The sequence below is a fragment of the Lithobates pipiens genome, unplaced genomic scaffold (genome assembly GCF_037356315.1).
Source record: "Lithobates pipiens isolate NorthernLeopardFrog02 unplaced genomic scaffold, aLitPip1_a1.2 Scaffold_14, whole genome shotgun sequence".
Taxonomy (NCBI): Eukaryota; Metazoa; Chordata; class Amphibia; order Anura; family Ranidae; genus Lithobates; species Lithobates pipiens.
In genome coordinates, this window is record NW_027507728.1 from 2,671,653 (window position 1) to 2,695,448 (window position 23,796).

The window sequence follows — 23,796 nt, forward strand, 5'->3', positions numbered from 1 at the left end:
AATTGATTTACTAAAACTGGAGAATGCAAAATCTGGTGCAGCTCTGAATGGAAACCAATCAGCTTCCAGGTTTTTTGTCAAAGTGGTTGTAAACTCTGCAAAAAAACAACCTGCAAGACAAAGGCATAATGAGCTAGTATCAATACATACCAGCTTATTACGAAATACCTTAGAACTATGATGTTGCAGCGGTCCTCGTACACTGCTGTGATGGGCGACATGTCTCCGGAATGTTACTTCCGGGTTCGCGTGCTCTGGCGCTATGATTGGCCGGAGCGGCAATGACGTCACTGCAGCACATGGGAGCCGCCAGACACGGCACAGCAGCTGAAGAAACGTCACATACGAGCCGTTTCTTCAGTGCGTGCCGATGGCGTTGGCACATGCGTATACAGTGAATATCTCCTAAACTGTGCAAGTTTAGGAGAAATCCATGTTACCTACAGGTAAGCCTTATTATAGGCTTTCCTGTAGGCAAAAGTGGTTGTAAAGAGTTTACAGCCACCTTAATTGAGCAAGCTGAAGCTAGAAGCTGATTGGCTACCATGCACAGATGCACCAGATATTGCACTCTCTAGTTTTAATAAATCGGCCCCATTGTGTACCTCATCCATCTGAGTGAAATAAAAACAGATTTAAATATTCAGTGTATGTGTGAATCTGATTGGTTTCTGAAGCAACACAGAGAGGCATTACTTAAGAGCATTGAGGTCCAGTGCAATTTTGCTTTTTAGGTCCATTTTGCCATTCTCATGTCACAGTAATAGCTGCAGAGCATTTTCTGGCTGTAGGGAGTTTGGCTGACTTATGTTACTAGCAGAAGGTCTGGTGTACAATACTGTATAGTAGCCAAACTTCACCTTCCATTACACCATGGGTTCAGTGAATGCTGATTAGTGATTTGTTTCCAGTGGGTTAAGCCCACACATTGACTTGGTGAGAAACATCTTCACCTTTAGCTGCACTTTTTAGAGTGAACTAAAATGAGCCCTTTAATGGGTGAAATTAGGCAGAGCAAGTTGAGTTTTTGGTGAAAAGTTTAATGATATGGTAGCGAGGCAGCAAACATAACATAATTGTACTTGATCCCTCAGGTGGCTGGCCATATATCCTCCTGAGTATAATAAAGGGAGGTAGTTGCCCATCCGTGATCAGGTAGTATTAACACTGCAGTAGTAGTTGAAAAAGAGTGAGTAAAAAATGGGATCAGTGGAACGAATAGTGCCCTATCAATGGTGCCCAAGAAAAGAGTAGTGTCCCATGTTTGGTGTCAATGGAAAAAATGGTATCTCATCATTGGTGTCAGTGGGAGGAATAGTACCATATTTTTTGTCTGTGTGAGAAATAATGTCCCAAGGGCTGGATAAAGGCAAGCAAAGGGCCAGAGTTTGGAGATCACTGATCTTAGGTGATGATCAAAATGAGGAGTATTCCTTCTGTCTGGCTGTCTATTGCCATGCATAAACTTGTCTGAAGGAAAACACTTGTTTTCTATAGCAGCCAATCAGATTTCACCATTTGTTTCTTCACACTGCACTGGGAACATGAAAGAGAATAATTTTTCTTGGTTGGGCCCATTATGGCAGCACCTTGTTGTTTGACATGATGGAATCGGCTGGTCCAGAGTCACATTGACCTCTTGTCTCCCTCTGTTTATCTATCTCCCTGTAGTCTGATAGATTTCACCCGGTTACCCTCTCCAACACCTGAAAACAAGGACTTATTTTTTGTCACAAGGTCTGCTGGAGTCCAGCCCTCGCCAGCACGAAGCTCCAGCTACTCGGAGGCCAATGAACCTGATGTGCAGATCACGAATGGCAGCAAGAGTCTGTCTATGGTGGACCTGCAGGACAATCGGGTACTGGACGTTGGTACCAACACATCAGGGATTGGAGACTCTATGAACGACAGTCAGACATCTTTTAGTCAGCTTCAGGCAATATGGACCGCACGGACGCCACAGGGTAATATAATGACCATGACAACAGCCCGAAGAACAGGCCAAACACCAACCACTCCAAATGCAGATGCCACATTGGGTAGGCCACAGCTTCTGGCACCTCTATCATTCCAGAACCCTGTGTACCAAATGGCAGCAGGTTTGCCGGTATCACCACGGGGTTTGGGAGACTCTGGTTCTGAATGTCATAGTTCTCTTAGCTCCCACAGTAACAGCGAGGACTTGGCAGGGAGCAAACATGGCTTTATTAACCCTGGAACTAGCGAAGAATTCAGCAGACGATCTGGAGACATGTCACGCAGGCAGTTATCTTTGACTGAAAAGGCTGGACAGCCCACCATGCCACGGCAGAACAGCTCGGGTCCTCAGAGGAGAATAGACCAGCCACCTCCTCCACCACCACCACCAATGACCAGAGGAAGGACACCACCAACGTTGCTCAATACAGCACCTTACCCTAGGCCATCAAGTGGCAGTATGATGTCCTCGTCACCAGATTGGCCCGGCAGTGGAGCACGAATGAGGCAGCAATCCTCGTCATCTAAAGGGGATAGTCCAGAGATGAAGCAGAGAACGGTGCACAAACAGGTAGGTGCTTTCATATCCATGTTTATTATAAAACATTTGATGGATACAATTTTCCTGTTTTAGAAAGGCTGTTGATTCCGATCATTGGTTTGATATTTATCTGGATTGGACCTCCAGTCTGTTGAGTTAAGTCTAGACATTTTTCTATGAGTAGGTTTTTAGGTATTTTTAATTGTAGTCTATTTGAGCAATAAGTGTGTGACCTGCAGAAGCTTCCAAATCCCGTGATCCTTCTCAGTTAGCATTCTCCAACCAGTGCCTGTTTTTCTCAGCACTGATATTGCACGTGTCAGCCTTTCAGCAGAGGCTGATTGCCTCGTTATATACTTCACATAAAAAAGAAATCAAGAAGAAGCTTCCTATGTACAGCACAAAATGGTTTAACATGAGTGAAGGGTATACCAGAAAACCTCAAATAGCTGCAGGTGAAAACCTGATTTCCTTATTGCATATAGTATAATGGTCAGATTGTAGAAATAAACAGAAACATTAAACTTCTAGGATCACCGAATGGTAAGAAAACAGAACAATTGTAGCATAATGTGTTATTGTATAAAAAGTTAATTAAATATTTTTGTCTAAATGCTGTTCAGTTTCTGGGGTAAAAATGATAAATAAATATTTTTGGATATTAAATGACAACTGTTACTGCTGGGACTGCACCATTGGAAAGTGAGAGCAGGATAATTATTATTAGCCATTTACAGCTGTCATGCTTGTCGTGGGTTGTTGCAGGATTTTGAGGGGGAAAAATGTATAGCTAAGGCTGCCACCTGTCCAGGATTCACCCGGACAGTTCGGGTTTGGAATCATGTGTCTGGGTTTCAAACTGCCTGAAACCCGGACACATTATTCAAACTGGACTATGGCCTCTAGTTGCCTAAGCTGAGAGTGTCTGTTACACTCTTTCACACTGCCCAAAGCCAGCACTAACAGATCCCCAACATACAGATGGGAGAGGAGAGAGGGCTCGATCTGCTCCTCTTCCCCCCACGCCTACCCCTCTGTGTCTGCCCGGACTCCAATCCTTGGCACTGTGCCTGAGAAAAGGAAAGTGGGGCCTGTAAATTTGAAGCAACCTCAGATACATCAGGATGAGAGGTGCTGACTGTCAAGGGGTGAGTGAGCTCCCCATCCATCCCTGTCTGTGACTTTAGTCCCACGTTCTCTCCTGCCTCTGAGTGTGTACACTAAGGTAAATCAGGGTTCTCAGAGCACCCCTTATATCACAGTTACCCCTTACATCAGAGGCCACAGTGTTCCCTCTTACATCAGAGTCCTTTCCGTACATCAGAGTGCTCAGTGTTCCCCCCTTACATCATGGTTCCCAGAGCATCCCTTATGTTGGAGTCCCCAGAGTTTTCCCTTACATTAGAGTCTGCAGAGTCCCACCTTATAGCGTAAGGGAAGTGTTGGGGTTTGACTTGAAGAAAAGGTGGCAACCCTATGTATAGCGGTGGACCTGACACTGCAGTTGGGAAAGCAAAATAGTGCCATATGACACGTTAGCAGTTCTCTAGAGCAGTCTTGTCATTTTCAGCTGGTATCCTCTGTCCCAACTCAGGAAGTGGCATCACTAGAGCTATATAGCCAGACAGGGATGGGTTCTGAGCAATCCACTATACTACCAGTTTACAGACTGCGTGTTTTAAGCCAAAGAAGACCCATCAAATTCAGAAATGATGATCAGTATGGCAGCTAGGGTTGGAGGTGCTAAAGACTCACAAGCTATATAGGGATTCGGCAGCAATTTTTTTGTATTTCTTATGCTACATACATTTACTGATGGTTTTCTGTCTGAAATCCTTTATTGAATTTGAAATACTCTTGTCAATTTCTACGTTTTTCATAGGATGACAGTTGTTCTTAAATTTCAGGGTGAGCAGAAATGGCAGCATTGTTCTGGAAATGCAGAAATGTTGTCGACTAATCTTGAGAGCTCAAGATACTTCTGGGTGTCCGCAATGTCATTACTTCTACTGTAATTGTGTTGTGACATGATGACTATGTACAGCGACAAATCCTTCCCTGACCAAACACACCTTTTACCCTTCCACTGTCCCAGCAGTTTTAATTGAGTAGGTGATAGAAGCGAGGTATCACCAATGAATCTTGCAAGGCCTGTTATAAGAGGACCATTATCTGCTTCTTAATGGATTTAAGTGCCATTTTATTTCTATTACAGTCTGTCAGAGTACAGATGATAACTATATAGGTGAGAACGGAGAGCTGTTGTCAGAAAAGCAGCCCTTTCTCTGTCGCTTCAATTGGATTTCAAGGTCATTCATGCAGAAAGGAGAAAGAGGCAAGAGCTGCCCTCACCTGGCTCATCAGTCTCCATCAGTATCAGTCCAATCTTAAATATTCAATAGTGAACTGAATGTAACCAAAAACTGAACGTTATATACACTTTGTTCCCAAAATCAACTATTGTAGTCATGTTTAGTAGTACATTGCACTTTATAGAGTGTACTAGAATTGTTTTACAATCCTGTGCAGTGGTCAATCATGTTACTAAGCCAGTGTTCACTGTATACAGCCCAATAGAATTGTATGATGATCACGTACAGTGGTCAGTTATGTTCGTAGAGTAGTGTTGTATGTATGTATGTACTGTATGTATACAGTGTAATATAGGGTAGACAACCTTGGCACTCCATCTGTTGTGTAACTACAAGTCCCATGAGGCATTGCACCTGGGACTGGTAGTTACACAACAGCCATAGGAATGACTCTCAGAGGCGTTATGAGATTTGCAGTTTCAAAACAACTGGAGTGCCGAGGTTGGATAGCCCTGGTGTGAAAGATTTGTATTGTGATCATGTCCAAGTGGTAGGTCATGTTGAATATGTAGTGTTTTACTTCCAATGTAATAGAATAGTATTATTATCATTTCCAGTGGTCAGCCACATTGGGGGTATAGTGTTTTATGTATAGTGTAATAGAATTATGTTATTTATTCAGTTTAATAGAATTGTATTATGATCCTGTCCAGTGTGGTTGGTCACATTATCACGATGTATACAAAACAACAGGATTATATAACGATCTTGTCTAGTTTCTCAGTTATGTTTGAAGTGTAGTGTTTTAAATATAAAGGATTGTAGAATTGTGTTTAGATTATGTCCAGTGGTTGGCAAAGTATAGTCTTTTACATATATAGTGATAGAATTGTATTATGATTGCGTCCAGTCATCAGTCATATTACAGGTGTAGTGCACACTGTATAGAGCGTAATAGAATTTTAGTATAATCGTGTCTTATGGTTGGCCATGTTGGAGGTGCACTCTTCTATGTAAAGAGTGTGATAGAATTGTATTATGATCATGTCCATGTACTTTGCCATGTTGGCAGTGTAGTGTTTTCTTCATTGTACACAGGATCCTTATTCATAACCATGGGTAATAGGCAGCTATCTTCAGATGATGAGACACTGTCAAAAGGGCTACAGGAAAATCCACTCTATAACCCCCTCCCATTCCCAGGTAGCCTTATGCAGGCCATACACGGTCGAATTTCGAACAAATTTTATTTTCAAAATCAGAAAATTTGTTTGTTTTTTTGTGATCCGATGATGCCACCATTGATTTTCGAAATTCGGCCGACCAAGCCTTCAATTTCACCTCATGTTGCTACAGAAAAGAATTTTCTTGGCTGGGAATCTTCTTTTCTCTCCGTAAATTTTCTTTTATCTCCGTACATTTGCTTTTCTTATTACGTTTCTCGCACGATTCTCCCATCATTGATTAGAAAATCGTTAGTTTTTCTAAAAATTTCCAACATGTCTGATTCCTCAAATTTTATTTCCGCACGAAAATCAGCTGTTGCTGCAGCCCCACTAATGGTGCGAAATTCATACGAAAATTCTTAGATACGATTTTCGAAAGAAAATTCTTTCGAAATTTGAACCGTGTATGGCCGGCATTAGCTTTTTTTTTCCCTAGTGTCCTCAGTGGATGGAATTTTACTTACTATTTTTATATTTTGTGTAGGCCCCTTTTACACAGCCAGTTTATTACAGGCACTGGAATCCTGCAGCAAGAATCTACAGATGACCGGGTTATGCGATCACATGTAGACACACACAGAGCGATTAGCTACTGTCTGGGACAAATGTCCGCGTCTGGACACAGCTGACTGCATCCAGGCTCAAACATCTGTCCCAATCCAGAGCTAATCATTCAAGCTGCCCTCTCCTCCTTCTCTTGCAGCTTTTTTTGATCCGTTGGGGACTGTACCCAGACCATGCTTAGAAGATGATGTGAGGCTGGACTGTAATGTCGCCTCGGGCATTGGAACCTGTGTAAGCGATCGATCACCTTGACACAATGTGCATCTCATTGTTAGCCACAGGGTGCTATACAAGTCCAGAGCTGAGGTCCATCAGCTGGTGTAGAAAAGTCTTGCCGAAGTCAGGATGGGGCTAGTCAATATAATTAGTGTCTATGTAATTGAAAAACTAGGAGTCCATCGGGCAGCTACAACCAGGAGAATCTCTAGACGAGGAAACAACAAAATCTAAAAAAAACAAAAGCAGGGAGTGTTTTTTTTGTTTTTTTTTTAAGAGGAGCCAGATCGATATGAAAAGAGGATGCGAGAAGAAATTCTCCAGTAAGCAAATGCCAACAAAAACGTGAAAGAGGTTCTTCTCTTTCATCATGCCGTCAAAACCATAAGAGTCCTCTTATAATGTAACCCACTCATTTGCCAGTTTCCAAAAGCCAAGTGGTCTATCAAGTCTGCCCAGTGCTTTTTTTTTTAGATATCTAGGTTTATCCCAAACATGTTTGAATCCACTTACTGTTGGCTGACTCGCTACCTCTGCTGGAAGTCTATTCCAAAGCATCAACCATCCTTTCGGTAACAACACTTTCTAAGCCCTTGTATACACGGTCAGAGAATCCGTCGGAATGTGTCCTATCGGACCGTGTCGTCGGATAATCCGACTGTGTGTGGTCTGCATCGGACTGATTCAGTCGGAATATCCGTCGGACCCAATTTTCCAACATGTTAGAAATATTTCCCGACCAACTGGGCCGATCGGACATACTCCGATCATGTGTAGAGAATTTTGATCGGACCAAGTGCCACGCATGCTCAGATCAAATTCCTACATCAAAGCTATTGGCTACTAGCCTGAATGTATTCCCATCGTAACGAAATTACGTCATCACGTTCTGAAAGATCGGATTTTTCGCCAACTTTGTCCGACCGTGTGTATGCAACAGTTTCGGACAAGATCCGACGGGCAAAATCCGATGGATTTGGTTGTGGAAATCTCCGGCCGTGTGTACAGGGGCTTAGAATAGTTTCCTCTTGCCTGTATGTGGTCACGTCCCTGTGTTCTTGACCTTATGCCGTGAATGATAACTGTCACAGTTGCTTGTGTTCTCAACTGAACTATCAAGCCATCAAATGGGCAGTGTCATAAATCATCACATCCTGAGCACCATGGCAACAGACTCTAATGCCCCGTACACACGTTCCGATTATCGGACCACAAAAGTCGCTTTCGGACAGATCGTTCGATAATCTGATCGTTGGTACGCAGCTTTTCGACAGCCGATCACGACAGTCTGTCCAACCAAATCCGAAGGGACAAACAGGAAAACTTAGGTCGGATGACAGCCCATCGTACGACAATCGTGTAGTCAGTACAGGATGCGTCCGATTAAAAGTCGTTCGACAAACACCACGCATGATCGGAAACACGAAAATAAACCAGAAGGACACACGGGTCACACGTATTTGACATCATTTAAAATACGTAGCTACGCACAACGGAAGATTTTTCCAGAATCGTACGACAAAAATCTTACACACATTTTGCACTGTTGTATTCAATCTTAGTTGTACGCAACAAAAATGTGAACGATCTGTCTTGCGATAATCGGAACGTTGTGTACGGAGCAGAAGGTTGCGGCTTCCTTTGCTGTAAAGGATGTGGTGATTTCGTTTTGCTTTAAATTTGAGTATGGTGGGCACATCTAATGCCAGTGTACTAACTAGCTCATAAAACCGCAGGATGGTTGTGCCTGGCGGTATTTGCTGTGTTGGACACCGAGGCATTGTAGAATATTTTTATGATGGCCGATCTGAGCCATCTGGATTGAGACACATAACCCACTCTGCCTTATTTTCCAGCTCATCACGTCATCTATATTGCTGACCATCAATCACACTTGCTGGTTTTTTGTTTACAGCTATTGATTTATGAGTAATAACGCTGCGAGTGTTGACATTAGGCGATGTAGCATGTATCAGCGTGTGTACTGTAGTGATCAATACTAATTTAGAGGACAGACTGGTGCCGTGTGTTCAGCTATATGGTAATGCGCTGAATGAGAATCAAAGGCAGTTCTAGCCGGCAAAATGAATCTGTAATTTTCCTTCCCTGGTCTCTTATTAAAACATTATCTGCGGCAGAGTCGGCACTTGCTACTTGTGATACCCGCGTAACCGTCTGAATGTTTAATCCTTCACTTCTTTTTTTGAAGGGAAAGTGGGTTTTTGAAATTACAACCTTTGCTTTCCACAAGAACAAATCGAGGGTAATTTTTCATTTGGGAATTTTCTCCTGAGTACTTCTGAAATGTTTATTATTTTTTTTCTCTGGCTGATATTGAAAATAAAAATTCATATAAGCCCTTGTACACACGGTCGGACATTCCGACAACCAAATCCGTCAGATTTTGTCCAAAACTGTTGCATACACACGGTCGGACAAAGTTGTCGGAAAATCCAATCGTTCAGAACGTGATGTCGTTATTTCGTTACGACGAGACTACGTTCAGGCTAGTAGCCAATAGCTTTAATGTAGGAATTTGATCTGAGCATGCGTGGCACTTTGTCCGATCGGAATTCTCTACACATGACCGGAGTATGTCCGATTGGATCATGTTGTCGGAAAATTTTACCGACAAGTTGGAAAACTTGGTCCGTCGGATACTCCGACGGAAACAGTCCGATGGAGACCACACACAGTCGGATTATCCGACAAAACGGTCCGATCGGACACATTCCGTCTGAATCTCTGACCGTGTGTACAAGGGCTAACACTTCTTACAAGTAAATGGATTGTAGAAATCTGAAATTTGAATGGAACATATGTGATCTGTTCTGAGGCTTCCAAAGTCCAGGGGGTGCACAATTTCAACCCCCGAAGTTTCAGGGTCAGTGTGCCGGATGGTGAAGTCTATATGATACCACCGACCCCAGCAGACACGATCAGCTCCATAAATACCAAGCATGACAAGTGATGAGCGATCTCCCTGTGATCGGTCAAATCAGATACTGTTAATAATAAATTGCTGCTTTTGATTAACGCTAAACTGGCAACAAAAACTTTAATCTAAATATGCAAAAATATATTCCTCAACAGCCACTTGGGATATAAATTCACTTGTGTGCCCCAAATGTGTTTGCAAATAAATTCAGCATTGGTAGTATCACTGTGCTGTACATAGCCTGTTCAGAGAATAGAGTCAGGGACCCAGTAGGTCCACCCACTGCTACAGACTTCATGCAGAAAATTACAGGAGGGGGCAGATACAAGACCAGTTATCTTGCACAAGGAGAGAGAGCAGCACCAATTTAAAGTAATTGTAAAGTTTATTTTATAATTAAAAAAATAAACATGCCATACTTACCTACTAGCAGCCCCGATCCTCCTCTTGCGATGTCCCCCACTGGTGCTCCTAGCTCCTTCCCCCGCCAAATGTCTCCATAGGAAGCCACTCTCCATAGGGGCACTTGTGCATGCTCGATCCCGAGCCAGGCTGTTTGCATCTATATAGACACACAGCCTGGCTTGGTCCTGCCCACCGCTCACAGGTTTTGACTGACAGCAATAGGAGCCAATGGCTACCTCTGCTCTCAGCCAAGCCTGTGAGAGTGAAAAAAAAAAAAAAACAGCAAATGTTGGCACTCAGGACACCGATATAATAGTTCACAATCAATTAAATCAAGGCTATAAATAAAAGGCAGAATCAATTGTAAAAAGTCCACAGGTAAATATAAAACGTCCAATCAATAATGAAAGGTGCTGCATAGTGGATCTGGGGAACTGGATCAAGTTGATAAAATCTATAGGAACACAAGCACGAAGGGCTGCTCTTAGGAGTGAAGCCAACTCAGGAACAACATGGAAAAACAGAAAAGCGCCTCAGATTAAAACATTGCACTCAGAGGCGCTTTTCAGTTTTTGTTAAGCCTGGGAGAGTGGGGAGAGGGAAAAAGGGTTGTTGCAGATGTGCATAGCAATGAATCGAGATGGGGGGGTAGGGGAGGGGCTACTGTTAAAAATGTTTGATCTTAAAGAGGAAGTAAACCCAGATGAGTTTAATACCTCTTTGATTCCCTGCAAAGGTAAAGCATAAGGGACTCGCATAGTAGTCCATTATGTGTCACTTACCTGACACAGGAGCCAGCGAAGTCCTCTGTAGTCCGGAGCCTCCATCTTCTCGGTGGGTCTCGCTGCTCCGCCGCTATCATTAGACGAAGCCGCGATGTCACTCCCGCGCATGCGCACGGGAGCCGCCACTCGCGGCATATCGCCGTTGACAGCGGCATGCTCAGTGCGCCTGCGCGCCACTGTCTACGGCGCATGCGCCGTAGACAGCGGTGCCTAAGTTTTGGCATATATCTCCTAAACCGTGTAGGTTTAGGAGGTATTTCTTGGACCTACAGGTAAGCCTTAATCTAGGCTTACCTGTAGGTCAAAGTGGTTTGTAAGGGTTTACAACCACTTTAATGCAGAAAATGCATTAAGGTAAAAAAAAAAACCTTTTACCTTTAATGCCACTTTAATACAGGAAGCCCCTGCACAAAGGCAAAGTTTTGCACAGATCTGGTAGAAGTACACTAGAATAAAAAAAAAGCATACATGTGCCTCTTGTAGTTAGACAAGTTTTGCTCATCGGTGAAGCTGGGTACACATTTCAGTCTTCTTTAGATTTTCCAACAACTATTAGGCCCACTTTCACACTGGGGCGGTGCGGCCATCGGTAGTAAAGCGCCGCTATTTTTAGCAGCGCTTTACCGTCATTTTAGCGGCGGTCTGCGGCCGCTAGCAGGGTGGTTTTAACCCCCGCTAGCGGCCAAAAAAGGGTTAAAACGGCGCTTTGCCAGCGGTATAGCCGTGCTGTCCCATTGATTTCAATGGGTAGGAGCGGTTTAGGAGCAGTGAATACACCACTCCTTTCACTGCTCCAAAGATGCGGCTAGCAGGACATTTTTCACCGCCCTGCTAGCGCACCGCTCCAGTGTGAGTGAAAGGGGCCGTTTTTTTCAGGCGCTATACAGGTGCTACTGAAAACTGCCCCAGTGTGAAAGGGGCCTTAAGTGTACATTGTGTACATGTACATTCCTTTTCTTTGTAACTGGTCCTCACACTACGCAAGAGATTGTTCAAACAAAATTATAATGTTTGGTTGCCAAATTGTTAAACTTTGGCTCTCTGTTGTGTATGGCTCACCACGATCAGTCGGAGGAACAAGTATGGAAGGAGTGGTAGTAATTCCTGCACCTTCCATTCTACTTTTGATGCTGGAAGTGACTGGGCACAAAAAAAGGTTCTGGGTACAATGTGTGCTACTTCTCAATTCTTTGCTCTGATCTAAAGTCTTCATCCCCACATTACACATTAAATGTGTTTTGCACTTAATTGTGTATGTAGCCTTCTTCCTGCTAAAAGGTTAACCTATTCACATAATCACATAACTTCATTTTTAGCCCCCCCTCATCTTTTGTTTCTGCTGCCAGTGATGATAGGAATATAACCGATGACCATAAGAACTACTGACTTCCCCCAACCTGCCCTTTAAAAAGGTGGAAGGGGTTTCTCTGCATAACAATGAGAAGGTAAAAGTCCAAAATTAGGTAGAAGTGACTTCAAAAATATGTGCAGATCTCCTGCCAGTGGCCCAGCTGGGCAGGGACGACTAAATTGTGGAGTTTGGCTGTAGTCCGGCCTGTGAGGGTCATTCAATGTCAGCGCTGCCTTTTCACTATGTATGGAAAAACTTATTTTATCTGTAATGAATTTGTAGCCGCATTAATAATTCTGCAAATATTGATATAAAAATCAATTCTCCCTCCTTCCCTGTGCAGACATGTTCAGAATAATTCACGCTACAGATTCAGGAGACACACTCAGATATATATTCTCTTATACCAGTGCAGCATACAAATGGAGCATTCCTTAATAATTCTGCTTGATAACCATTTTTGGTGGGATGCATATTAGGAAACTTGGCACACATTGTGTCATGCCTACCCCTAGCATAGGTGGTCAGGCACTATAGCTGGTTCTGTGCTCTTCACCTATAGCAGCCCCTTTTCCCATTAGGCAGGCGTCAGAAGTATTTGGGGTAGGTAGAGGCCACCCGATTTGGTTGCTCTCCTACAACGGACTCAAAGTGGGTTAAGAGGGTAGCAGCTGCTTAAGTGCATATGTCCTCTCCAGTTGCTCAGAAGAATGCACGGCAATCTGCTTAAACACATATTTTAGCAGTGTTTTCAGTATTTAATATTTTTGTGGGGTTGGACGTGGCCTTTTGGGGTCCATGGGATAAGCTGCTTTAGTGCAGATTGTTGCACCTGATTGCACTCCCTTCTCGGAGAAGAGCCTCAAGAGCTGTGGTAGCGCTTAGAGAAGCGCTGAGCTTGGTGCTTGTGCAGCATTTTACCGCCGATGCTATAGGCTCGGCGGTGTGAAAGGGGTCTAAGAGCTTGGCAGGCTTAAAACAGGGTTGGACTCCAATCAGACAGGGAGAGTGAAGCTCAGCCAAAACCAGGATACTGGAATAAGACCAGCAGCTGCCATGGAACAGGAGTGTGAGGCTGGCCATACATTGTAAAATTTTCTTGTAAAATGTTCCTTTAGATTTACCAAGACCATATAACATGACATTTGTATGCAATCAGGCAGGTCCTTACACTACATAGTTGAAGGTAAATTTAAAGGAGATTGAACAAGAAAATTGTATAATGTATGGCCAGCTTTACACGCTTCAAGTTGTAATAGCTTTTTCTCAATATCCCCACGCCTTTCGTGTGGGGGGGATATGGTCTAAGATGAAAAAAACAATCATTTTCAAATTATGGTTGAGGTACAATCCCATGTGTCTGCCAATGGGGGTTTCCATTTTGCATTTAGAAATCGCAGAAACATGGTCCCCAATTCTGCAAAAAAAGGGCGTTTTATTTTTCCCACATAGAATGCTCCATAGCAACACTTCATTATACAGACCGCACCAACAGATTGGCTAGTAATTCTATGTCTGGGCGTCCATGAAGTGTTGTTGGAGTCCGATGCTTTCACCTCTCAGAATAAATGGGCAGTAATTACAGTTACCACATGGGCATGTGCCTGGTTTATCTGTTTTACTCATCTTATTCCCAATGTGATGACTTGCTACCATAGTGTCTTTAATAGATTTTGACCTTTTTAAAAGGGATTTCTGGATAGGGCTCAATAAATTTATTGATTTTTTTGATCTGCAGTGAGAAGGTACCAGAACTTCATTGATCTACAAACCTTCCCATGTTGTCTGTTGTATTTAGTAACTATCCTTGTTGATCCAGATTGTGTCTCTCTTCTTGGTTTGTAGATCAATGAATTTCTGTCTTAAATTCTTACTTTGTTATAGGCCTTCTTGAGGCAAGTCCTGTTGTAGCCCCTCACAAGTAAACGTTCACGCAACATAGAACCTTCCCTCATAAAGTATTCCTCTAGTGTGCAATTACACCTCAATCTGAGATACTGATTATATGGAATACTTCTAATCAATTGCTTGGAATGCAAGCTGGTTGCATGTAGCAATGTGTTGCCGGCAGATGGCTTTCTGTATAGGGTTGAGCATAAAGTTCTTACTTCATTCAGGAAGATTTCAACAATCAAGAAATTTTATTTTTTCCTGACTGTAGCTATATGTAAATTTGAAATTATAGGTATTATGTTGTAGAGTCTCCAGAAATACATTTAGCTCATCTTTTGACCCTGCCTAAACCATGAAGACTGTCTATGTAACGATGCCAAGATAATACGTTACTGAATTCTGCAGCTCTCTTCTTTAGAAAATCATGCTCCCACCCCCCCCCCCCCCCCCAGGTACAGGTTGGCATAGGAGGGGACACAGCACGCCCCCATAGCCACCCCCTGCACCTGGAGGTAGTGGGATCGTTTAAATACAAAGACATTATTCATGAGAATAAAACTCAGCATTTCAATTACAAAATCGCTGTTCTTACGGGAATCTATGTCCCTTTCATCAAGAAAATCATGTATTGTATTCCTCACATGTGTGGAATAGAATTATATAGTACCTCAATTTATAAGTCTGTTTACAAGCAGACTTTCCAGTTTAGCAAGTTGCGGCACTATTGGTAGTATGTGGTAACAACGTGCTGGCCTGCAACAGTAACCAATAGCAGGATCAGCTTACTAATTGGCAGATTGGTGAATGTTGATTTTTGATTGACGGTTATATTGTGCGCATTGCTGTCCGCACTGCCCATTGAAGTAGGTTTGTCTGCATACATTAAGTTCAGTCTACTCTGTAGTAGCTATGCTCACTGTTTATGCAGCATGGGCTGGATTTAATTAAAGTGATACAGCTGGAAGTATGCATTTACTGTAATGTTTTTGCAAAACACATTCAGATGCTGCATGCTTTGGAAGAAGTGCAACCAAATGGATAATTCAGGCACTATAGAAAATAAATACTTTAGAAAAGGGCAGGGTAGATTTCAGCAATAGTGACAAGTACAGAACCATATGGGGGTGACATGTTTGCTGCTAGCCTTGTGTAATGGGCCTATACAAATTTTAGTAAAGAGCACTCTTTAAAGTGCAATTTGTTTTATATAGGACCAAAGCCCAAATCTGAGTCCAACTTGGCCTTTGCTCATATGGTCACAGTTAGGCCCCTTTCACAGATCTGTTCAGATCCGCCTGTCAGTTTTTCAGGCGGACCCGAACGGATGCTCCATAGAGCTCTATGGAGCATCGGATGTCAACGGTGACAAGTCCGCTGACATCCAACCCGCTCCGATACGAAAAAGTGTGATGGAGGAAAAGGCTATTTTTCCATCCGTCATCGGATCGGGTGACGACGGACACTGCGGTCCGTCGTCACCCAATCTCCCATAGGGGAGAACGGCGCTGTGACAGGTCCATCCCTGCGCAGTGTGCAGAGACAGACCTGTCATCTTCCTGCTCAGCGGAGATCGCTCTGGCGATCCCCGCTGCGCAAGCGGATATCCATTGGGCGAATCAGCACTGATCCTCCCCGTGTGAAAGGACCCTTACTGTTCAAAATATTTAAAAAAGAGAAGAGAAAGAAGGCATGTAGCTGGTAAGTTTCTGTTCTTCACTGCTTTGATTTTCTCTGTAATGTTGAAGTGTTTCTAGAATTAAAATGGCTAAATCTTATATAAAATGGCAACTGCTCATGCATCAGTTTCTGACAAAAGCCCTCCACCTTCTTGTTCATTCATATTTAACTACACTCAACAATGTCTGCTTTCCTGTGGTCTGAAATGTTTGTGTTCATCCATATTAAGGCTCCATGCATACTGGATTTAAAAAATGGCAGTGCCCTGGGCAAAAAAAAATTAAAAATTTGAGCATTTCCTTGGGCCAGCGTTTAGTAGTATTTAGCGTATTTTGTTCTGCCAGAAAACTGCTCTCAAAAACACAAAACAGAAGGGTTTTTTTTTCTGCTTCTAAATGCTGAGCCTAAAATATGCCTCTAAACCAGTGGTCTCCAAACTGTGGCCTGGAGGCTGGATGCAGCCCTTGGGCACTATTCCTCCCACTGACACCAATGATGGGGCTTTAGTCCTCCCGTTTACAGCAATGATAGGGCACTATTCCTCCCATTGATACCAACGTTGGTGCACCATTACTCTGGGGTAGTATTCTTGGGGTAGCACCAATGATGGGGTAGTATTCTTCACCCTAATACCATTGATGGGGCATTGTTTACTCCCACTGACACCAGAACATTTTCTTGTCCCACTGGCCACAGTCCGGCCCCGCTAAAGTTTGAAGGACAGTAAACCAGCCATTTGTTTATAAAGTTTGGAGACCCTAATGTGCATGGACACATAGGATAACATTAGCTGCTTTTACAGGCATAACGCTAAACTCCTCTAGAAGCAGTGTATTTTTAAGCCTGGGTGCATGGACCCTTACAATGATCATGATTCTGCAATATATAATTGACATTGCCGTTCTTATTCTGCTCATGCTTGTTATTTACATGGGGTGACACAAGATGATGACTTTCTTGTGTAATTGCTGGGGACTCGGCCCCTCTAGAAGTTCACAGTACCCTTCCAGGTCGTGTGTTCACCTTCAGCTTACAAATATGGGAAAAATGATTGTCTGGCGTCTCTTCATTAAACTGATCACCTCTCCGATTCCATCCTGCAAGGAAGGAACCATAAATGAGTTCTTACTTATCGCTTCTCTTCAGGCTTCCACTTTTCTCCTAAAATATCTCCCCTACACGCCGTGATACTGCGAGTGCAAAAATATCAATTCATTACAGTCTGATAGTTACAAAGTCCTTGTGACACTCCAGACACGAGTTGTGGAATGCTGAGTGTTTTAGATTCTCCGTTTGGAAATCCTTCTTCACAATTGTTTCTTCTCTGGCTGTAGACTTTTTATTTAGAATGATAATAGCAGATAAAATTATCTTATCTGTGTCCATATATAAAATATGGTGCAGAGTTGAGGTGCCTCTTGCGTCCACCATATAGTGTGTGTTCACCATAGAGGGTAATCAGGGCAGGACTTAGGGTGGTGGGGGCCCCTGGGCTTGAGTCGCTTGCGGGCCCTACCTTCTATACATTGCCGTATTTATCGGCGTATAACACGCACCGGCATACAACACGCACCCCAAGTTTAGGAGGGAATTTTAAGGAAAAAACTTTTAGGAGGGAAGTTTAAGGAAAAAACGTTTAAATGCCCATCAATGCAGCCTTATCAGTGTCCATCTGCAGCCTTGCCCATCCATCTGCAGCCTTGTCCAATGTCATTGCAGCCTTGTCAGTGTAGCCTTGTCATTTGCAGCCTTGTCATTGCAGTCTTGTAGTTTAAAAATGGTGCCGCCAAGAGGCTCTCGGGTCCTCTCGGCAGCTCTCGGGTCCTCTCGGCAGCTCTCGGGTCCTCTCGGCAGCTCTCGGGTCATCTTGGCAGCTCTCGTGTCCTCTCGCAGTCTCAAGCAGGAGCCGAGAGTAGCTGAGTGTACTCGGCTCTGCTCACAGTCACACCCAGTCCCTGTGTTATGTCCATCATAGGGCAGGACTGGGCGTGCCCATGAGCCGAGCCGAGCCGAGTACACTGATATGTATCTCAGCAGGGCCCACGGGGGCCCCCTACTGGACGGGGGCCCATGGGCTTGAGCCCAGTCAAGCCCAATGGTAAGTCCAGCCCTGAGGGTAATGGATGAACATGAGAGATGTTTCCCACACAGCAACCATCAGGCTGTATCAGTGGTGATGTCCTGTTATCACCATGTGACCAACGCTGGACAGCAGTTTACCTATAGATCATATTAGCAATACTGTAGCCAAGTAGTTGTAGAGAAGAATCTGAACTTTTTGCCCCCCCCCCCGTTTTTATTTTGGAATCCTGAGGTTATTTTGTTGCCATTGTTTGCTTCATTATCACTCGGAACAGAAAATGAAAATGAATGGGCAATTCAATATCTAGAGCTTTATTAGACAGTCTACTTTCATGTAAAATACCTAAATATTGTTGTGTATAGCAGCTCTACACAGTGCAGCGAAAAAGACCCTCAAAGTTGGTGAATGTTGATTGCTGTGATACTGACAAGTTCCCCTTGTGTTGCGCACAATATTCAATGACGAGACGGACGCGGGAAGTATACAAATCATAATAGCCTGATGGGTAATGTTGCCATCATGTATGCCAGTGTCTGTGGGCTAGATCTAGGCCAGGTACCATGTCTGTGCCAGGATTGTCCCCAGGACATGTCTTGCTTCTCACTCTCCACAAGAGCTTCAAAAGGGTAACTGTCACCACTCTGAAAATAAAGTGTGAAATTATTAGGACAATGCTATTCTATGCACCCCATTGATCCTGTCGAACTCAGGTGGAGATATTTAGTGTATTGCAAATAGAGGTTTGATGAATATTTTTGTGGTATGTTGTCTGGTCTGTAGTTGACTTTGGCTTTCAAGCTGTTGTAGTTCCTAGCATGCTGCTAAACCTGTTCTGCAACTGTTGCAGAGCCTGCAGGCCCCCCCGAGTTTTACTGTGTGCATCCATGCCTTTTGACATGAGATCATTTCCATTTCTTTTTTTTTTTTGCTGCTCATGTTTTTCTTTTTTCAATTTCATTGCTTTCTTTTGTTCTGGTTGTATGTTTTGTTTTAGGCCCCTTCACCTGTGAACCCCAATGCTCTGGACCGCACAGCCGCATGGCTCTTGAATATGAATATGATGTTAGAAGATGAAAGCATTGAGCCAGATTTCAAGCACAGGGATAATATGAGGAATAAGGAGGAGATGACCCAAATAGAAAAGGTAACCTCAACTGGGTAGAACCACAGAATTTCCCTCTATAAGATCTCCATCCCTCATCCCGCCACCCTGCTTGGGGAAGTAATGTCACGGCCAGCCTTAGAAAACTCATTGTAGATTCTCAAAGAGGAAAAAAAAAAAAAACGCTATGGAGTAGGCCCAGTCAGGTGTATGTCTGGTCTGGCAAGATCCAGTAGATCTTTCCTGAAAATGATTACTTTTCTTGAGTCTAAACATCATTTTGTCCCAGGTGAACAGCATGGAGGACGAGGGCTGGGGTGGGGGGTATTGTTGGAACAGACCTTGATTATATAATGCAGGCCAATACCATAAGCCTGCTGTGATTTTGTCCCAGGTGAATGTATCTGGTAAGTAACCCTGCAAAAGTGCCAAAATTTGCAGGCTAGAACTGCCCAGATTCCTACTTTGCTGGTTAATGTTTTGTTCCATAAGCAGGTTCAAAGCAGTCAGTGTAGGTTTAAAATAAACATGACCCTTATAGGCATCACACTTATATTAATGTCAGTTGGAAAACTTTTTAACACTTGTGTGATACATAAGTCCATCCAACCTTTTATTACTTTGATTATCCCTGTACTCCTAACAAACTGACAACTCAAAATTAGGTTATCTGTTGTTTTTGGTTCATATAACACATCGTCCTGTTATTGTCAGAATGTGACTATCACCGACACCAGCCAGCTGGTGTATGGAGGAATACAAGCTATGCATGTATTATTACATTATAAAGAATACAAGCAATGCAGCACAGCTCTTTAGATTGCTACATGATCTCATGCAAGCAGTCTGTTTACATCACCCATATAGGGATCTTATTTACTAAAGGCAAGACACTGCAATTTGCAACATGCCGTTGCTCCAGAGTTTAGTAAATGAGCAGAAGTTCGGCCAACTTCCATCATCCAATCATGTGCAAGCAAAAATGCTGTTTTTTTTTTTTTTTCCTGGCACGTGATTGGGTATTCTTTGTGAAGTGAAGTTTTACTTTATTTATGAAGCTCTGGAGCAGCCGTACTATGCAATGTGCACAGTCTTATTTGCCTTTAGTAAATCAACCTAAAAAAAAAAAAATGTATTGCCAGTTCAGTGCCATTTAAGCATTAGTACAGGTGTAATTATAATACAGCCTTCCATTCTAATTTAGCCATTATTCATTAACCAACAGCAGAGGGAAAAAAAAAAATCTATTCAATGCAGAGTGATTATAAAACCAATACTAATATCACCAATTCTGTTCTTTTAAATGAGGATTAGGACTACAATGAACTATTAGCACCAAAGCTTTAGTAGCTGTCCAGTGCTAACCCTTTGTTGTTACAACACTATGGAGTAGGCCCAGTCAGGTGTATGTCTGGTCTGGCAAGATCCAGTAGATCTTACCGGAAAATGATTACTTTTCTTGAGTCTAAACATCCTTTTGTCCCAGGTGAACAGCATGGAGGACGAGGAGGAGGGTGGGGGGGTCTCTGCTTGGTGCTGGGGGTTATTGTTGGAACAGACCTTGATTATATAATACAGGCCAATACCATAAGCCTGCTGTGATGGAAGGGTGTTTTTTCAGTAAGGAGCACGTCTGCAATTTCTGCCATTTTGTTTTCTATATTAAAAGAGCCTTTAACCTCCCTGGCGGTATTATGATTAGTTCTGATTTTAGGTGCTGAAAGCGGTACAATTATTTTGCGTGGAAATTTGGCGTTTTATATTGTAGGCCTGCAATTCTTAGGAATAACTCTCTTAAATCTGTTCAAACCAGAGTCTGGCAAACATCCCAGGTATGATAAAATGTATAATATGATAATAAATAATAATAAAAATTATTCAATAATGTAATCAAATCCAAAAACACTGAAATTCGCTCATTTGCAGATTTAGTGTTTGATGACGAATTTCCCCACAAATCGCTATCGCTCAATTCTGCAAGTGATTATAATTTATTATCGCCGTTTTCTAGTTGGTCTGAAAATCACTTTTGACATAAAGGGACACTTTTTGGTTGCTATGGGCAATCTCCAAATTCCAGGCAGAAAAAAACTGTATTTATAATATAAAAGTGCATGCAGGGCACTGGACAGGCCACTAGGGACAAAGGGGGTGTGTATTTTTTTATTTTTTTTATACAGTACTGTGTATGTTTTAACTTTTTTGAATTTGGCGCCGATCTCCGCTCCCGTGCGCCGTAACGTCGCAGGGAACGGAGCTCGGCGGCACTCAGGCACTGTGTGAATCGAGCGGAGGCCGGCTCGCACACACAGCGCGGAGGACATCACTGGATCCAGGGGGCAAGGTAAGTAACTCTCCCTGTATCCAGCGATGCGTTCCAGAGTCTGGCTCGGGGTTACCGCTTATAGTTCTGAAATCCCAGCCCGAGCCAGACTCGGGATCACCGCCAGGGAGGTTAATCTAGAATTCCGTCTGTCATTCTGCATATTTGTGCCATAGTAGTTGTTCACACCTGATAGAAACAGAAAGCAATGTTAATAGCCACAGTTTACTTTTTGACACTTTTTTTTTTGTGTTTTTTTTTTTTTTTTAAGTTTCATGTTCACAACACCAGGGAGACATTATGGAGGCTAGTAAGTAACAGGTGAAGATGTTTCTGTCATAAATGCCTGCAATGTGATGAATGAAGTGGTGTATAGCCGACATGGTGACAGGTGATAATGTCTCCTGATTTCTGTAGTAAATACTACAGCTGTTTAAAGCTTTAAGACTCTCGCATTGCTGTGATCTCTAATGAGCATCCTGCAGAAGGGGACGATTCACCCATCCAGCCCAATTCTAAAATTCCATCTGCCAGATACTGTGGCTTTGTAACTGACTGTATTGTAGCATAATTAATCCTAAAATCCATATGTTAGCGATGGCAGGAGGCGCTGCACGGTCATACGATGGGAGGTTGGAGCGAAGAACCTCACGTGGTTTTTCTCTGTGTGTGGCTGGTTCACCAGCTCTCATCACAAGCTGCAGACAGTAACACATCCTGAAGGGACCCCCCCCGCCCCCTCCCCCGCCTGGGCACATCTTTGCACATGAACCTCATTAGAAAAATGAAATCTTTCCAGGACTGAGCTTGTCCCTTAAAAACCGCTATCCTTAGGCTACAGGGCACTGCTGGATGGTGCTCTGCAAGCAGCGGGCTGCACTGTCCTTTGAGAGATGCCGCTGCCTGAAGCACAGACACAGCAAGCAGCTTCTTCCAGTTTTACACAATGATTAGGAAGAACTCTTAGCTCCCCACTGAGCAAAATGTAAATACACAGAGCGCAGACTGAAATAATTGCCATTAATGGCCTCCTAGCCTTCTTCTTATAAAGACAACGACAACTGTCGGCTCTGAGGCTGCACTGCTTATTATCAGCATGAATGGGGGACTTATTAGACTCTGGCTCTTCTCTGCAGCTCAAAGCTTCAATTAATACCTGAAAATAATCATCGGCTAATTAATGATGTTAATTTAATAGACTAGATGGCGACGCTCACAGGCGACCCTTGTATGGCAACATATCAGAGGTGGAGGCACTTCAGTGGTGTCCATTACATTGTTGGTCAAGTTGAGGAGGGCAGAAAAGACAAATCTACACCATAATTATAATAATTAATGTTCTGACGTGGCACAGAGACCTGTACGTCACACAGGGAGGGGAGTCTTTTTTTTTTTCCAAAGAATTGCAGAGTTTTCACTTAAAGTGGAAGTAAACTCCCCTATCGTTTTCAGCCAAGGAAGCTGCCATCTTTGCCTCTGTTTAATCTTCAACTGCCACGGTGCTGCACATGTGATCCGTTATGACACCAGCCATTGGGTGGTTTGATAGTTTGGCAGTTAGCATTCCCGGCATGCCTTTTTTTTTTTTTTTTTAACTGTTTAAATCCATGGGTTTACTTCCACTTTAATAGGAAGTTTTGGCCAGAGGTCAGTGTTGGATGTGTGTGGCAGTAGTAATTATCCAAGGTAAAGCATTCTCAACTTGCATAAAGGTTACAATCTGATTGACTGCAAACCCATTTACTAATCTTAGCCTGTAAATGCACTCGAGTCTGCCCGTTCAGGTCAATTTACTGTTTACAAAATGCCAAGCAACTTTCTGAAACCAGCCTTCAGCTGCAGTACAGGGGTACTGAATGTTTGTGGCAGTGCTGCTGGGAAGCATTTAGAAATCTGAAGGCACCTAATAAATGCCTAAAGTTCATGTTTAAAGTCACTGCCAGTCATCAGCGGTAACACTTAGAACCCCTCCCCATTGTTGCATGGATGTTTACACGTTTTATTGCTGTATATGCACATCTCAATTTATTGTCATCAGCTCCCTAATGCTCATGTGTGGCCAAACACACACTAGCATCAGCACACACTGTAACACATGCACTTGTGTTGCCTTGTGTTGTGCTGGAAAAAAATAAAAAATAAAAATGAGACGGGCATGTTTTTTGATCTGTGCCTTGAGGGCCTATTTAAAATATATACCTGTGCTTAATGCAGTCTACAGTATCCCACAAGTGAGTACACCCCCCACATTTTTGTAAATATTTTATTATATCTTTTTATGTGACAACACTGAAGAAATGACACTTTGCTACAATGTAAAGTAGTGCATGTACAACTTGTATAACAGTGTAAATTTGCTGTCCCCCCCAAAATAACTCAACACAGCCATTAATATTTAAACCG

General features: G+C 43.0%; 1 protein-coding gene across 12 annotated transcripts in view; it reads left to right on the plus strand.

Annotated features, from left to right (window-relative positions):
• Positions 1-23,796, plus strand: part of DAB2IP (DAB2 interacting protein) — a 673,590-nt gene that overhangs the window by 622,278 nt on the left and 27,516 nt on the right. For 9 of the 12 annotated variants that reach the window (XM_077479176.1, XM_077479181.1, XM_077479177.1 and 6 more), the window contains 3 exons: positions 1,672-2,548; positions 18,963-19,112; positions 21,665-21,703. In XM_077479176.1, coding sequence (XP_077335302.1) covers positions 1,672-2,548; positions 18,963-19,112; positions 21,665-21,703 — 1,066 coding nt within the window. The remainder of the gene's footprint in view (positions 1-1,671; positions 2,549-18,962; positions 19,113-21,664; positions 21,704-23,796) is intronic. The other 3 variants (XM_077479173.1, XM_077479172.1, XM_077479178.1) reach the window with 3 other exon arrangements.